The sequence below is a fragment of the Dryobates pubescens genome, chromosome 17 (assembly GCF_014839835.1).
Source record: "Dryobates pubescens isolate bDryPub1 chromosome 17, bDryPub1.pri, whole genome shotgun sequence".
In the NCBI taxonomy this organism is placed as follows: Eukaryota; Metazoa; Chordata; class Aves; order Piciformes; family Picidae; genus Dryobates; species Dryobates pubescens.
The window spans coordinates 6,174,967-6,192,903 of NC_071628.1; the positions used below are offsets into that span (position 1 = coordinate 6,174,967).

Here is a 17,937-nt window from a genome sequence, read left to right on the forward strand (position 1 = left end):
GTTGGTCATGCTGGGTTTTGAGGATGGGGTGGCAGGGGAGATAAGAGGCTGCAAAGAAGTGTGTGAGTTTAAGATGTCTTTCTAAAATCATATACAGAACTAAGCCTTAATGCACTGTGCAGCAGAGTGACCTTGTACTGAAACCTGCTTCATTGTCAAGGTAGTGGTTGTGTGGTGTTAAGATGAAACACTTGGAGGTTGTTCTTCATGCCCAGCTCCTTCAGAATTGGGTAAGAAGCTTGCAAGGTGGCTGTTGTTGCTGATATGGGAGAGCTACATTATTCTGCTATCCAAAAATCATGCTAGTATGAAGTACTGTTGGGTACTGAGGTTGAGTCCTTGAATAAAGGACTTTGTAAGTATTAGGATTATTTATCAACCAAATGTTACTGTCCTGGTGAGAAGCAACTAGAAAATAATTAATGTGGTGGTTTATGGCATTGAAAAGCATTGAATTACTAACTTGCAAAACAGGGAGAAAGAAATCAGTGTGGCAACATGGAAGGATTCACCTGAGCACGTTTTAGGGAAGAGATGTTTGGATTGTTTTGAGCATCACTGTATTTTCATGGGGGATTGTTCAAAGTATCCTGGGAGAGGAAGAAGAGAGCTTTAGTAACAATAGGGCAAGGTAAGTGTATTATTAGTTACATAACAAACAAATTGTCAGCTGAATGTGACAGGGCCTGAGACTGGGGCAGACATCAAGGAGTGTTTGATCAGTTGTGGACTGGCAGCTGTGTGTTAGTTTTGTGTTTTTTGCTTTCCTAATAAGTCTAGTCAAACTTGACTTAGGGCTTTGATTGAGATTTAAGTCTCCCACACATAGCAGTGGAGTAATTGGCTGGCTGATTTTTTTTTTTTTTTCCCTTGAAAACAACAACAACAAAAATCCAATTTCACACTCTGGGCACTTAGCTGATTGTGCTGCCTTCCTGCATTTGCCTTTTTCTATCTTGGTGTCTGTGAAACTTTTCTGACTCTCACCTGTGGTCTCTTACTGCATGAATTAGCTGCCTGTTCTGCAAAGTCATAACGTGCCTGTGACCCCCAGGCTTAAGTTTATGCCTCGTCATTCTGTGTATAAATAAATCCCTGATTAGTTGCTACCCACTTATCCTTTTATCTCCTCCCTCAGATCCCCCCCCACTGCATGATCAGAATGCTTGAAATATCAGTCTGCTCTGTTGAAGAGTACCTTTGTCCTTGCTGCAGCTCTGACACCTTAATTTCTCAGACTGTCAAGGCCTGAGATGATGAAGAATGTATTGAAACTTCTCTGTGTGGCCTGGTAGCTCTGTCTGGGGCACAGGCAGTGCCAAATGTGTGGCCCAGCGTTGCTGGGTTTGCTCAGGCAGCATCAAGCTAGTTGTTAAAATGGGAAAGTCTTGTCTTGAAACCAAGGAGTGGGGGTTAAAACTAGTGATTTTTTTTGTAATCACTGGGGTTGTTCAACCTGGAGAAGAGGAGGCCGAGGGGAGACCTCATTGCTCTCTGCAGCTCCCTAAAGGGAGGTTGGAATGAGGAGGGGCATCTTCATCTTGAGGACAGGCAACTGGGCTAGAGGAAATGGTTCCAAGCTGCACCAGGGGAGCTTCAGGCAGGATGTTAGGAAATATTTCTTCACTGAAAGAGTCCTCAAACACTGCAGTATTCTGCCCAGGGCAGTGCTGGAGTCACCATCCCTGAGGATGTTCAAGCAGCATGTGGAGCTGATGCTTAGGGACATGGTTTAGTGTTGCCCCTGCAGCGCTGGGATGAGCTTGGAAGTCTCTTCCAACCAGATGTATTCTGTGGCTCTGAGGGATACAAATGCTCTTCAAGAGTAGTGTGGGGATTTTATCTTCACAAGAGGTTTCTGAGGGACAGTGTTAAGGCACTGGGCTTTTGTTTTCCAAGCCACAGCAAGGACGTGGTAGTTGTAGAATTAACCTAGTGCTGAAGCTGTGCAAATGTATCTCTAGGCCAGGCTGGAAGGCATTGTTCTGTCTGGTGTCCCTCTTGTTTCTGACCTTACACCATAACAAAGGGGAATATATTGTGTTCTTTTCCCATTGTTTCCTGCTGGAAGCCCCACTGGCCAGTGCTTGTGAATGGAAGGGAGTGAGTGTCCTGATAGAAAGCCACACCTTACTGACAGTGGAGGTTCAGTGTCTTGTGAGCAGGTTTTGTTCCCTCTTCATCCATTTTAAAGTGGAATACAGGCTTTAATACACCAAGCAACAAAAGTTAGGAGAGCTCTGGCTTGCATTTTCTGTGTTTGTCTACTTGATATGATGAATGTTTCTTTCTCTAGAAAGTGCTGTTACCCTGGCATGTGTTGATCTGTTCTCTAGCAGAATGCAATCACTATGGCAAGAGGATAAAATGAGAAGTCAGATGCACTTCAAGTGACTGTTCAAAATGCTTCTAAGAATGCAAAATTCTGTTTATGTGGCTTGAGGGGAAAGGGGGAATCCCATGACACTAAACAGCTTGGCCCTCTTGAATACAAGTTCCTCCCTTAAAGCCATTTATGGCAGTATTTTTCTTCGTGGAATTGTAGAAAGAACTCTGTACAAAGGTACCATCATAATAAGTGGGGAGACAGTGGCATCCAGCCATGCTATTTTTAGGCTATTGTGCTCTTAACTTGCTGATCTAAGTGTTCTGGACAGTAAGTGGGGGAGACATTGTACTGGAAATGAAGGCTCAAATAACGGAATCTTGTCTGAAAAAAGAACTCCTAGTAAACCTTGTTAGCAGGCAGTTGACAGGGTTATACCTGTAATGTTAGTAGGTAAATAGGATGCCCTGGTGATTAAAGCACAGTGTTTGCAGTACAGACTTTTACTCAAACTGTCAGCTTTGGCTTTCTTCTCAGTTGAGAAGCTGAAATATGTGCAGTCTGTACTGTTATGGGCTCAGGAAAGAAGTATAACACCCTCCTCCCCCCACAATGTTCTGTTCTGCGATGGCAGTGGGGGGGAAAAAAAATACCAGTTGTCCTCAATCAGGTTTGGAGATCTTTTCCCCAATAGTTCTAAAGCTTTTTAGGAAAAGTGTAATGACCTCCCATCCATCAAAGCAAGGAGTGTAGTTTTGGAAGCCATCAGAAAGGAGTGTGTCTCACTGCTGATTTCTAATCATTCCTTAGCCCCTCACCTATTAATCTAACTCTTTCTTGGATAGTTAGGGCTGACACAAGGCAACTCTTACTTAATTTTCCTGCTGACTTATTAGTCATTCATGTGGTTTGCTTTGGTTTATGTTCTGAGTGAGCCTGTACCTTAGTGTTCAGCTCTGATATTTGCTAGGCTGTTTGACCTTCCTCCTGTTAACCTTGACTCTTCTGGCACACAGCTGTAGAACTGCTCTGTAAACCAGACGCAATCATGGAATCCTAGAATGGCTCAGGTTGGAAGGCACCTCAGAGATCATCTCCTCCAACCTCCCCACCATGGGCAGGGACACCTCTCAACTAGACTCAGCTGCTCAAGACCTCTTCCAACCTGGCCTTCAACACCCCAGGCAGGAGGTAGCCACAGCCTCCCTGGGCAGCCTGTTCCAGAGTCTCGCCACCCTCCTACTGAAGAACTTCTTCCTCAGCTCCAGTCTAACCCTGCTCTCCCTCAGCTTCAAACCACTCCCCCTTGTCCTGTCTGTAGACACCCTCATGAGAAGTCCCTCTGCAGCCTTCCTGGAGGATCCCTTCAGCTATTTGCAAGGTAGCTCTATGTTCCCCAGGAATCTTCTCTTGTGCAAGCTGAACAACCCCAGCTTCCTCAGCCTGTCCTCATAGCAGAGGTGCTCCAGCCCTTGGATCATCTTTGTGGCCCTCCTCTGGACTTGCTCCAACAAAGAACCAATGCAAGCTTTTAAAGAATGGCATCTTCAAGGTGGAAAAGTTCCTTGTCCAGCAGCACTGGCAGAAGCATCTCAATCTCTTAATGTAGCTGAATCATGAAGCCATTGTGTTGCTTGCATGTAAACATTTACTGGCTCGTGTATATTGCTGCCCTTAGACATTTGCATGTTGCAGCATGTTGGTCTCTTCTCCCAGGCAGCCAGCACCAGAACAAGAGGACACAGTCTCAGGCTGTACCAGGGGAGGTTTAGGCTGGATGTTAGGAAGAAGTTCTATACAGAGAGCGTGATTGCCCTTTGGAATGGGCTGCCCAGGGAGGTGGTGGAGTCACCATCATTGGAGGTGTTCAGGAGGAGACTTGATGGGGTGCTTGGTGCCATGGTTTAGTTGATTAGATGGGTTGGATTGGTTGATGGGTTGGACACGATCTTGAAGGTCTCTTCCAACCTGGTTTATTCTATTCTATTTCATGCAGGGTAAGGCTGCAGTTGCAAGGAAACTAAAGAAAGATGCCAAACTTCACAGTGTGAGCAGTTGGTGTATTCACATCTTCAGTGAAACTTGACACTATTGAAGGGATGGATAAATATCAGTTGTCCAGCATGGTGGTTGATGAACAGCTGTCCACTGTCTTCTGATGCTTTGTGCAGTGTCACAGCTTTTAGTGTTTAGGCATCCAGTAACTTGCTTGGGATCATGTAACCCAGCTTCCCCAGTGACTGAAATAGTATTTAAGGGAAAAAAGAAAAATCCCACCCCAACAACAAAACCTCCTAGAATAGCACTGGGGTTAAAACAAAGTAGCACCTTTGAGTTTCTTGGCTAAATTTAAGTGCACTGCAAAAGATGAGGAATGCAGCTTTGCCACAGGGAACGTCATGCTTCTGCTGCTGAAAACTTGTCCTTAAATACCCCCTCTTTGGTCAGGCTTTAGGTTGAGTTCCCCATCAAACCACAGTGAGGGTATTGTATAATTTTGAATACTTAAATTAGACCTGGTGCATAGTTCTAAATCAGGCACCACATGCATGGTAATCAGTGCCCTTGGAAGTTAACTTGTACTCAGGATGCCCTAGCCAGAAATTATGGTGGTGGTGGTTTTAGTTATTAACAGCTAGGAACCCTGATATTAGAGTAGGACCTCCCTCAGCGTCAGGCCTGTGCAGAGCTGTAGCATTAGGAGTTGATTAAAATTCTGGCTAGTGCTGTTTACAAAAACAAATTCTAATGTGTTTTGTGCTTGCTGTCAGCTCTCAGCAACAGGTGTTTTGGTAACAAGAAGCTGTCTATTTTGGGAGCTCTGTGTTAAAGAGGCTTTTATCTCTTCTGGGTTTGATACGCTTAAAATAAGTGAAACTTCTGCTGTATTGAGAGAAGATTACTTATTCACTGGAGCTCAAAGGGAAGCCATTACTGAATCTGCAGCTATTCTTTCACTAATTACGTGGGGAGTCTTGTAAGTGTTTGCGTCTTCTCGCAGATTATTTTTCATCAGTTTGCAAAGCCAAACCTGTTGGAAAGATGCAGCGTGAAAGATGGTCTCATGGAGGTCTCTTCCAACCCCTGACACACCGTGATTCTGTGACAGTTGATGGAGCTGCCCTCCTTCTGCCTTCCTTAAGCTTTGGTCTGGTGTCTTAATGTAGAATCTTCCACTTCTAACCTCTGGTTTCAGAAATGTCTGACTTCAATATGAGATGCTAAAGAAAGCAGAATGTTGCCTTGCCTTGCCTGTTTCAGGGAGGCGTTCTTGGTACAGAGCACTTTAAAAAGAAGGCATCCCTGTAATCTGACAGATTTCAAGCAAACCCTGAATTTGCAGGGCTGTGTACAAATGAGGAGCAGCTAGAGGGTTCCTGCAGCCTTTGGTTTAGGCACCTTAATGCCAAAGTACAGCTATGAGCTAGCACAAACTCTGGAGGAGACAAAAGGGCCCCTGAAGCAGTAGCTGCGCTAGCACAGCTTGACACTGATTCAGCTACATGTGATGGAAGCTGGTTTGTGGGAGCTGACACAGTGAGTGGTGCCAAGCAAGTGCTGAGGTGGCTTGGGGTTTTCTAACCTGTGTAACTCCTGAATTTTCATTCCTCTTGAGCAGAGATGCAAGAGCAAAGCACTCCCTCAAAGTTTGCCCTTTTAGCAGTAGTTGTGTTCCGTCACAAGTGTAACTTCATGCAAAATTTCCATGGCAGTCTTGTTACAGAGACAGCCAAACATGGACCTGCTGATCCTGTCTGCCTCTAGCTTTAAATCTCAGGTGATGTGGGTAGGCTGAACTGCGTAAGTGCAACCTCACATGTGGGGAGAAAACCACTTTGGTCTTCCCTCTGGCTCGTGTATACAGTGCCTTGGGTAGGACAGCATGAGCAGCGGGGCAGCTGGCCAGCGTCCTCTCAGTGTTCCTCAGATACGCCTCCTGGAATTCTCTGCCCATGGCTCTCCCAGAGCCAGCAGTGCAAGAGCAGCTTTCCAAAACATGCAGCATGCTCTTCTCTCCTGTTTGCTTTTCTTGGTCTGTAATTCACTCGAGGTGCCTTTGTCCAGAGCAGCTGTAGTCACTGGGGCCATCTCTGTGCTTTTAATGTTTAACGAGTTATCTTTACTGAAGGTCCCTCTTGTGTCTTGCTGTAAACAAGCATGTCCAGCTCCAAGGGCGATTTGCTATGTTTTCCCTTGAACCCAAGAAGTGACTTTTGTGGTGTGGGTGGGTTTTGTTTTGGTTTTTTAACTGGCATTCAGGCTGACCTCTGCAAAAGGCAGCTCTGTCAGTTTAGATTTTGCTGATCGTCATCACTGAAGAAACCAACTTAGAACATGCTAGAGATGCTCTGAAAGCATGCCTGTGCTTCCCTGGGCTGGAGCTTCCTGGATTGACTGGGGTTGCCTGCAAGTGTATTGTGCTGTTGGGGGAATAAGAAGTAAAGAAGTAGTAAGTAAAAGGGTATTCAGTTTTATAAGCTGGAATGTTTCTTTGAACTTCAAAGTTTGGATACTGTCACATGCAAGGGCCTAATTCTGGTGATGCTGCAGTTCTAGTCTTGAACAACTGAAGTCCAGATGTACATACTACAGATGATAATCCTTGACATCTGGAGTTGTTTTGTTGCTTTAGGCTCACACTGGAATACATGATAAATAGAAGGCAAATTCTTGAAGGCTGCATAGAGAGTACTGCATTTAGTCTTTCAGGTGCCACAGCAGCTTGCAGAAGTAGTGGCCCTTCCTGCCAGAAACCTCACCAGCTGAAAGCCCAGCTCTGTGCAGCAGCTCTCTGGAATTCCAACACTTCTATCAAACTCCTTTTGTCTGTTTTCTGCCTCTTTGAAAAATCTCATGTAAGCAAAATGTGGTTCCTCCTATTAGTCAACAAAATGTACCTGTCACCTGTGCTCTGCTCTTGCTTTGTTCAGGATTAATCTTCAGCAGAGAGGTTATATTCATGGAACTGCCCCTTTATTTAATATGGTGACTATACTGAAGTTTGGAAGCAGAAGCAAGAAAAACTTGTTTATACTTCTGGGTTTGTGTGTAGACTTGAAGTGCTCACTGCAAGTAATGTGTTTTTTTGCATGAGTTGAATGAGAGTTTCTGAAGGTACCCTGTCTCACAGCAGTTAATCTCTGGTTCTAGTAAGGTTGAGCTTGGCCCTGAGTAGTAATTACAGTTTCCAAGTGACATCTATTAATAGTGTATGCAGACAAGCATAGAAAGCTGAATCCTAATTATCAGTGATCTTCTTGATACCAGGATAGAATCTAAGCGTCTTTGTTCTTGCCTAGTAAGAGTGAAGAGGCTGTAGTGAAATGTGCTCTTGTTCCTTGGGTAACCTTGAGCACAAGAGCAGACAGCTGTAGTTAGCAATATAAGCACTGGAACACTAGAGGCTTTGTCTATACCAAGTGTTCCTGGGCAATGATGTCATATTGAAACTACAATATTCTGGCTCAGATTAGTTAGGAAAGTTGCTAATGGTCCTTCCTAGGACCTGAACTCTCTCTTCTGTCCATCTGCCACTTCTGAGGTTGTGTTTTCTCGTGCACCTGTGGCTGCTTTTCCCACCTGTGTGATTCTTTCACAGGCTTTTTGGCACTTCAGACCTGGGCTTTACACTGTACAGGGAATGGAGCTTTCTTCAGGGTCTTGTATCTTAATGGTTGTACTGGAAGGATCTAAACTTGCCGACTACTTAGAAAGGAAGAAAAGACTTCTGTAAGTTGTGTGGTTTTGGTAGAGTTTCTGCTGGGAGAGTCTAATATAAAGTGCTTGGGGTTTGCCTAAAATATGTCTATGCATGAAACAAAAATAAAAAGCTGTTCAACAGGAATAGACAGGAACACAAGTAGATGTTGGATGGCTTGTCAAGTGAGTTGAGAGAACAGCTTATGTAAGTCTTTGGTCACCAATTTGAATCGTTTGGGTTTGCTATTAAGTCGTGATAAATGCTGCTTCGGTAGTTCAAGCTCAAAACTGCATTTAGCTGTGAGCAGGAAGAAAGCTGGAGGCCTGCTGGAGTGAATGGCAAGCTTTCAAATGCATGGATTCTCCTGGTGCTGAGGAAGTTGGATAACTCCTGTGTTTTGAAAAATGCAGCAGCTGTGTGTTCTGCTGCTACAGGAACAAAAAGGTCACTGCCCTTACAGATCTGCTTGCAGAGCTGGTCCTTAACCGTATTCACTACTTCTAACTCAAAGCCTTCTGCTGAAACTGGGTCAGAGTGTAACTACACATGTAGCTCTGCTGGCAAATCTGAAGCAGCTGTAGTGTTTTAGCCGGGGTGAGCTGGAGATGAAATGACATGTCTGAGTGCAACCAGCGAGCTGGGCTCAGCTGTAATGACTGAGGCCCCTATTCAAATCTGCCAGTTCTTCTTGGCTCCACAGCAAGTCGCTGGGACACGGTCATGCCTTAAAGCAGCTACAAATGACTGCTCAGTGAATGTAAATTGGGGCCTTTGGGGAGAGAGCAGTGGAGTAAAAAGAACACAGGACCCTTCTGTAACTTCCTATTAATTTGTGAATCTGATGCTTTACACCCCGAGGAGTGTCCTGCTTCCAGCAGCACACCTGAGCATGTGTCCCTGCAGCTTGTGCAGTGGCTGTGCTCAAACACAGGCAGTGCTTTGGGAACTTCTGCCGCTACTCACAGCAGAGCTCTGCTCTTCCACCCTGATTTGCCATTTGTTTGGATAAGCCTGTAGAGGAATGCACTTTCTGTTTGTTTGGGTTTTTTTGTACCAACATGCCTTTTCTTGTGCTGATACAGGTGGTGTCAGATATCCAGACCAGTGCGTGCTCTGAAGTGTATTATCTACGTAACTTCATAGCATGCTTTTATTAGTGCCTGGGACAAAGCTTTGTTGATGATACCTGGGGTCTTTTTCAACCTTACTGATTTCTATGATTTGTGCTTTTTAAGCAGCACAAATGACCATCTTTGCAGTTTCTTCCTTGCTTCCCCTAACACAAAGGGAAAATGACCATTAGTACTGGTGCTGCTTAAATCAGTGCTGAACAGCTTCATTATAAAAGGTGATTAGGATGGAGAAGGGAATATTTTAATCACCTGTGAAAAATTAGATTGATCCTGTGAGGTGAGTGCCAACTGAAATCTGTCAGTGCATTGATCCTAGCTTACACTGAGTGCTCTGCTGGCTCTTTGAGAAGCATTTTCAAAGCTGGCATTGCTGTGGTTCAAAGTGCATCTGGTTTGGTGCTGCAGCTGAAGCAGAACTTCCTTTGGGCAGTCTCAGCCCGATGCTGAGTTTCAGCATTAGCATTTGGGAAGGACCTTTCCTGTCGCAGGCACAAATTGCAGGAGTGTTTGCAGAACACAAGACTGCTTCAGCTGTGATTGTGAGGGTCTGCTCACTTTCCCTACCACTGTGTGGAGAGTGAGGACAGCTAGAATTCAAGAGGCTTTTTCTTTGGGGCAGACAGATGAAGAGAAGGCTAGCCTCTGTGCAGGAGTTTTTGTTTCTTGTTGGGGTGGGGGGGAAGAGATTATTCCTAAACCTTGTGTGTTTAATCCTGCTAAACACTGCACTCTCTGATCTTACTGATTAACATTTGAAGCCTGGAAAGCTGGGGAATCAGTTATTTGAAACTAGTAGCATATAAACATTTTAATTAAAAGGAAAAGGAGGAGGAGGAAGAAAAACCCAACCCACAGTGTTGTAAGGCCTGCTCTGTGGCGAGGGGACGTGCACATGTGTCTCATTTGCTCTGCAGAGCATTGGAAGAGGCAGCTCTATTCTTAGAGAATCTGGTGTCCAAAAATTGTGCCCTGCTTTGGTGTTGCTACAGCTTCAGCTCAATGCAGTTTATAATGTCCTTTATGTGATTGTGATTTTTTTTTTTTGCTTGGCACAGAGTAACTTGCTCTGAGGATGTGCTCAGGTGAGGGGGGAATGGCAGGACCTATAGCAGCAGTAAGCAGGCCTTAGATGCATGAAGTTGCCTGTGTATGACAGGATTAACAGGAATGAGTAGACTTGAAGCACCAGATCTGTAGGAAAAGGACAGCCTAGAGAGCTGTGTGCCACCATTCTGCTAGGGGCAAGAAATACTGGGGGTTAAAAAAGAGAAAATAGTCAGAATTTTGGCTTCAGCTTAGCCAATCTTAACTAATACATGAAGACTGTTTATTCCACAAACTTCAATGAAATGGATGTTCTGGGGCTGCATTGAGGGGCTTTGTTTAAGGCTGTTGCCCTTCCCTCTAGGATGCTTCCTTCTCACTCATTAGTGCTCGTACAACTGGTTGTACAACTCTGCCACAGAGCAGGGAATGTGCTTAAAATAGAGTTTGTTTGGGTGGGTTTTTTGTTGAGTGCTTTTTGTTTGTTTGTTCTTTGTTTAAGATGAGTTGATTCTGCATTCAGGGTACCAGGACGGCCCTAGGAGCATTGCTTCAACACAGCTCGGGTGGGAAACAGGCAAAGCTAAGAGGCATTTCCAGCAGCTTTTACAGGCTCCACACTTGTGACACCTCAAACTGAGTGGGACATACCTGTAACCCTGTTGATCCCAAGACCTTACTGTCACTTCAGCTAGGAAGCTGCTTCAGGTTTTGTACTGTGGCCAAGCTGAGAGATCAGTCTTGAAACTACAAATGGGAGATGCCCTTGGTGTGTTCTACAGCAGGCTTGCTGCTCAGCAAGGGTTAACTACAAGGGGGGAGTCCTGCTTTTGGCCTTGTCACTTCCTTTGTGCTGTCAGTTCTCTGGACTTGATAGTCTGTCAAATCAGCAAGTTCTCTACTCCACCAGAACAAACACTCCAGATTTTTTAATGCATGTATTTGTTTTCTTTTGCATCAGATGGGCTGATCTGGCCTGAGGTGAGGGGGTGTAGCTGGGGCTGTGGCAGAAAGGCCCCCTTTCCATTCTGATTCCAGTGTCAGTAGCAGCCTACTGTTGCTGGTTCAAGTAAGGGCTGGGCTCAGCCATGCTGTGGATCTCTCTGCGTGGGAAATTATGAGCAGTTTTGGGGGGAAAAAAAAACCACCCAACCCTGAAGCTGAGCCAAGAGCTGGGATGGGAGGAGTTTCCCTCCCCCCCCCCCAACATCTGTTCAATGATCTCTTATTGTTCATGTTTGCTGGGATGAGGACAGAGTCCAGCTGCTCTGCTTGCAGCTGTTTGACTCTTGCCAGAGGAGGCTGAAGTCTCTGGGCACAGTGCTGTGTCATCTTGGCCCTTGCCCTTGGGCAGTGGTGGACGTGTGCAGGAGGGGTTTGGCTGAAGTGCAGTGGTAAGAGCCACCAGCACTTGGGTCTCTTCTCACCTGTTTTCAGTGCTCATTTTTGGCCGGTGGCTGTGCCGATGTTCTAAGCTTGCTCTGCCACTGGGTTAAGTGGTTCCAGGTGTGTCATAGCACCCAGGACAAACACAGGCTTGGAAACCAGTCGGTGTTCAAGCTAATTGGCAGAAGATGAGGTGGTTGCTCTGCTAAGTTTGATCACTTCTTTCGGTGTGTGAGAGCACTGGGAGGGAGGGAACAGCATGGGAGAGGGTGTGAGGAGCTGGAGCAAGAGCTGCTTGTGTTGGTTTGGTGTTCTGTGGCTTTAGGGTTGAGAGAGATCAGCAGGCTGCTCAGATGTGTGGTGTTCCTCCTGGTCATGTCATTCCTCATACCGGTTCCAGAAGTTTTTCCCCCTCTTGTTGGTTTTGTTTGTCACTTTGGGTTGGTTTTGTTGTTTTTCAGTGTGTCAACTGATGGAGCTCACTGAACTGAAGACTTTGTGGTGGTGATGGACATTCTTTCCCTGGAGGTTTTTTTGGTGGCTGAGGGAACCCTCCCTCCAGGGTCCAGCTGAGCACTGGAGCTGGTGTGGGGAATTGCCTCCATCAAGTAATAGTGTTCAAGACCTTTCTCACTTCATAGCATTGCATCAGTTTGATCTTATCTCTTCTCCATTTTATTCTCCAAACATTAGCAACCAATGAAGGATCTTCCACTTCCTGTGGCTTTTAATAAAGCTCTTCAGAAGAATCCCTGGCACTTCCCCTTGCAGGTTAAAGTGTTTTGGAGCCTCATGCCAGTGGCTTGTGCTTTGGCTGGTGGCAGGATCCGCTGGTTAATGAACTCTGGAACTGGCTTAGCTGGAACCCAGTCCAGCTTTTCTTGTTTCACTTCTGGGCATCTTTGCACACCTTTCACAATTTGTTTATTGAATTGGAGTGTGTGTGTGTCCCTGTTAGAAGTTATTAGGCTGGGATTGCTTTAGCACCTGTTCCCTTCAGGTTGTGCCGGGCAGTAAGAAAATGAGCAGTAACTGTTGCTGATGCTGAGGTCCTGTGTGCTGCTTGAAGCTTTCTGTTGAGCAGAAAGGCAGTGATGGTAAAGTTTGGAAGTTAGTGGGGTAGGGCTCTTTTAATCTGCTGCTGCCTTAAATGAGAAGGATTAATACCTGTGTTGTGACATCTCTGTTAGCCCTTGACATGCTCTGTGCAAAGTGGGGGTTTTAATTAGGCATCCGCTCTGCAACGGTCTGTGCCAAGAGTCACTTGTGTAAGGTTTCATCTTAGAGTTACCGAAGCACAGGCAGCTCCTGGCCGTTGACACTCCTGAAGCTGGGCCCAGCAGAGGAGCTGGAGCCCCACATGTGCTGCTTTGCAGGTTCATCCCAAAGGCCTGTCTGGGGAAAGGCAGAAATGAAAGTGCTCTTTCAGCTCCGAGTACAGTACTTCAGCAAAATCAAACTGAGCTGCTTGAGGTCAATAGGGGCTTTGTGTGTCCAAAGCAAATGCTTCTGTGTGGGGTGGGGGGAGTGCACTCAAACAGCTGCAATAAGCTTAATTGCAGGTTGAAGCTGAACAAGATGCTATCAGAGATTTTGTCTCCTGCCTCTGTACCTTCCTTGTCTTGCATCTTGACCAGTTTCTCATCCTCTGAGAAGCTTTTTGCTCTGAGCAGGCTTGGCTGTCCTTTGTGTTGCTGTGGCTTCTGCAGCTCAGGTATTAATGTTGTGTTCTTCGGGGAAGCAAAAGCAAAGTGCAACGTGTGGGGGCATCAGGAGAGGAGGTGGTATTTGTCTGAAAACAAAGTACTGGGAAAGTTGTTTGTGTTTGGCTTCAAATACACCTTGTGTGAAAGGAAATCATCTTGCTGTGGTTTAATCTAGTTTTATAACTTGGCAATTGGCAGAGTGTTCAATATCCTGTGAGCTCTCCCCTCCTGGACTTTCTTTGCTATTGAAAGATGGAGAGATTTTAAGTGAAATATTGTTTTTGTTGTTGTTGTTCTTTTGTCAGTAATATTGCTTATCTTTGGTTCCTCTTGCAACAGGCAAAATTATCTGTGCCCTTGAATCAGGAAGTGTAAAATGCTATAGAGCAAGGCTGATCCTGAATGAAATAGTTGATACCTTAATTGAGTCTCTTAATGAGGAACTGTTGGGGGTTTTTTGCTTTCCAAACTGATGCAAAAATGGGACAAGGATGTTTCTAGAGGGGCAGCAAGTGGAAAATTTAATTTACCCTGAGTGACAGAGATCAACAAGTGATGTACAAGGCTCAGAACACTGAAAATGGTGATTTATTGGGTGGGGGTGTTTTTATAGATCTTACAGAAGCCAGGGATCAAGAACACAAAGGCTGCAGGGTTTATGCCACCTGAAACTAAGGATGTTGCAAGAGTTACCTTGATGGTTCTCTCTCATCACTTTTACTGTGTTTTCTCATAGATGTGTACCCAGTCTAGTAATATTTGTGGCTGAAAGGGTGATGGGTTTTGTATGTTAACCATCCCAGGTCAGGTTCTGTGGCAGGTGGTTGTGTTGTCCTGCAGCAGTGACTAACCAGTGACGTGGGAGTTCGTGTGACTGCTGCTAATGGCAATCATTATGCTGTAAGCTTCTGTTACCCTGCCTGCCTGTCATTGCAGAACTCTCATTCACTCATCAAGGCTTCAAGTTTCAAGTAGAGTTCAACATAGGTGTCCCCCTCCCTTTAACTTACTACTAGAAGCAGTAACACTTCCAATCCTGTGTCCAGTTCTGGTGTCCCCAGCATAAGAAGGACACAGAACTGTTGAAGGGAGTCCACAAAGGTGATCCAAGGGCTGGAGCACCTCTGCTATAAGGACAGGCTGAGGGAGCTGAGGCTGTTCAGCCTGGAGAGCATTCCAGGGGGATCTTAGAGTTGCCTTCCAGTACCTGAAGGGATCCTTCAGAAAGGCTGCAAGAGGGATGTGTCTAGAGACAGGACAAGGGGGAATGGTTTGAAGCTGAGGGAGAGCAGGGTTAGCCTGGATCTAAGGAAGTTCTTCAGCAGGAGGGTGGTGAGACTCTGGAATAGGCTGCCCAGGGAGGCTGTGGCTGCCTCCTGCCTGGGGGTGTTGAAGGCCAGGTTGGATGAGGCCTTGAGCAGCTGAGTCTGAGAGGTGTCGCTGCTCATGGTGGGGAGGTTGGAGCCGATGATCTCTGAGCTCCCTTCCAACCCAAAGCAGTCTGTGAATACTTTCCTAAACGACTCTTCTTCGCAGGCCGTTTGCTGACCATCAAACGGAGGGGCTGGGAGGGGCTGTCTGGATGGGTCATGCAAAGCACGTCGTTTTTCACATGCCAGTGGTGAAGGGAGTTTTCTCAGGCCTCTAAATGCTGGGTTGCATGTTTCAATTTCAGGTTTGCTAGAAGAAGGGGAAATGGCTCAAGAAACGAACCGCAGCCAGGTGCCCATGCTGTGCTCCACCGGCTGTGGCTTCTACGGCAATCCTCGTACCAACGGCATGTGCTCAGTGTGCTACAAAGAACACCTGCAGAGGCAGAACAGCAATGGTAGAATTAGCCCTCCTGGTAAGTAATGCTAGGACTGCTGGCTGAACAAGGCTAAGTGACACAGCAAACGGCAGCTTGGTCAGGACAACCCCAGGCACAAGTCTAGGCTGGGTGCAGAGTGGTTTGGGAGTAGCTCTGGAGAAAGAGAGTTGGGGGGGTGTTGGTTGCTTAGAAGCTCCCCTTGAGCCAGCAGTGTGCCCTTGTGCAGCCCAGAAGGCAGCTGTGTGCTGGGCTGCAGCAAGAGGAGTGTGACCAGCAGGGTAAGAGAGGGGGTTTCCAATATTGCCTCCAGTTCTGGTGTCCCCAGCATAAGAAGGACACAGAGCTGCTGGAGTAAGGCCAGAGGAGGCCACAGTGTTCCAAGGGCTGGAGCACCTCTGCTGTGAGGACAGGCTGAGGGAGCTGGGGAAGAGAAGACTCCAGGGGCACCTTAGAGCTGCCTTCCAGTACCTGAAGGGATCCTCCAAGAAGGGTGCAGAGGGACTTTTCATGAAGGTGTCTAGAGACAGGACAAGGGGGAATGGTTTGAAGCTGAGGGAGAGCAGGGTTAGATTGGATCTTAGGAAGAAGTTCTTCAGCAGGAGGGTGGTGAGACTCTGGAATAGGCTGCCCAGGGAGGTTGTGGCTGCCTCCTGCCTGGGGGTGTTGAAGGCCAGGCTGGATGAGGCCTTGAGCAGCTGAGTCGAGTTGAGAGGTGTCCCTGCCCATGGTGGGGAGGTTGGAGCAGATGATCTCTGAGATCCTTCCAACCTGAGCCATCCTAGGATTATTGTGTCAGAATGCTGCAGTTTATGCTGGGAAAGCTGTTTGTGGATACTTTTAATTAAGAGAAAATAATAACTGTTTCAAAGCTCCAGCTTCAAAACCCTGTGCTGTGATTTCTGGGGTCTTGGGGCTTGAACATGATCAAAATATGGCCAAACAGAATTAATTTCTGTAAAATTACCTTTCATTATGACCTAGACAGGTTCAATTACTTTCCTGGCTGGTGTCATGGAGGTCAAAGAATAATTGCATTGTATGACTTTTGTAATCCCAGGAAGTAGCAGAACACATTGACATGAGTGTTTTCCTTCCAGCAACTTCTGTCACTAGTATAACTGAATCCTTACCAGTTCAGTGCACAGAAGGCAGCACCCAGGAAACTCAGTCACCTTTAGATTCTACATCGACTCCATCTATGCAGCCAAGGTAAGCTGCTTGCTATTGTGCTGTGTTCTTAGGTTAAAATGTGTGTCGGGGCCATCCCAGAATTGTTTTGAAGTGCGCTGATGCTGCACAATGAAATGTTAGGACCTGGGTTAGGGAAAGGTAAGAACTAACAGCTCACTTTAAAGCATGGGATCTGGCAGTCAATAGTAGCTGATCTGTCAGCTACATCTTGCATTCAGATGCAAATTTGTCTTTGGAATTTAGCCTCAAATAGGAGCACTGCCAGCTTCACGCTGTTCTACTGAGCTTTGTCTGGCTAGTCTTCTGAATCCACAATCTGCAGTCGGTTGTACATTTACCAAAGGAGAGCTCTTTGCATCTTACAAACGGGAGGATTTTGTTAAAAGGCAGAAAGCTCTTGTGAATGCATGATAATGTGTTAAACTCCAAGGTGCAGGGCAGCCCAAGATAAATGTCTGGGTGGCACACACCTAGAATATCTCCTGCAGACCTCACTGGAAAGCTTGGTATCTGTCAGAATGAATGCAGCTCTCCGTGTGCATTTGCTACAGCAGTGCCAGGGGACAAGTGGTGACTCTGTGGTAAGCACTCAGGCAGCACTAGCATCTGACCACTGACTTCCAGATCCTTCTCACTCACACTGCTGTTACCTGGGTTTCTGGTGCAATGGGATTCTGGCCAGGAGCATCACTGAGGAAAACTGAAGGCAGCGATGAAAGGATTCCTGGGTCAGGACAGACAAAACCACTTGGATTACAACTGGGAATGGACTTCTCTGTCTTCAACACAAGTGTCCAGGGCATAGAAGCTGTCCCACAGCCACCATACTGTCCTCTCTTGACTCATAAATGGAGCCTGCTCAAAGTGCAAGGCTAGGGATGCTCCACCACTGGCACCCAAGCAAGCAGGGGAGATGCCCGAATCTTAGTACAGGCTGTGCTCCTGAACTGCTTACTTAGCCAGTAAGTTCTAGCTGGCTTGTTGAAGGAGACACAATGTTCCTGTGTAAATCACCCAGGCTACCTGCTCTCCATCTCTGAAAGGCAAATTTGTTTCTGTTTAGTGGCTGCATTTCACTGCAGAACGAGACAGCCAGCAGTGACTTCAGTGCTTTGGAGAGCTTTTGGAGTGAGAAGTGTTAGTGTTACACTATGGCAGGTGACCTGCAGTAATATTCATTCCAGCTTTCCTTTTTCAAACCAGAATGTAGTAAAATACAGCCCAAGGGTGATTTCATCAGTTAGTGTTAGTTGATTATGTTCAAACTGCTTTCTGCTCCTCAGCTTTTTATAGGAGCTGTTATCTCATCCTTGGATCCTGCATATGCACCGAGAGCTAGGTGCCATGCTTGATGCTATATCTGATCTTTCCTTTCTGAGCTTTCTAATTGGGGGTAGGAAATGGATAGCTTACCCTGGTACAACTCTTCTGGTGTGTGTTTAAAAAGAAATAAATGAATCCATTCCTCCAGGTCAGTGCTCAGAGGTAAAGTGGGCAGTGCCTTGGGTTTTTCCTCACACCACCTTTCTAATGCCCTGGAAGAGGGAAGAAAGCTTTGATCACTGCTTTGATTAGTGGTCACAGCATAAATGTGTGGATGGTTGCTCTTAGACTTGCACTCCAAAAAATGGTCCCTTTTT

At 46.1% G+C, this 17,937-nt stretch overlaps 1 protein-coding gene across 2 annotated transcripts in view; it reads left to right on the forward strand.

Annotated features, from left to right (window-relative positions):
- Nucleotides 1-17,937, forward strand: part of ZFAND6 (zinc finger AN1-type containing 6) — a 38,918-nt gene that overhangs the window by 11,847 nt on the left and 9,134 nt on the right. For both annotated transcript variants that reach the window (XM_054168892.1, XM_054168891.1), the window contains 2 exons: nt 14,972-15,142; nt 16,204-16,315. In XM_054168892.1, the coding sequence (XP_054024867.1) occupies nt 14,992-15,142; nt 16,204-16,315 (263 nt within the window). In that variant the 5' untranslated portion in view covers nt 14,972-14,991. The remainder of the gene's footprint in view (nt 1-14,971; nt 15,143-16,203; nt 16,316-17,937) is intronic.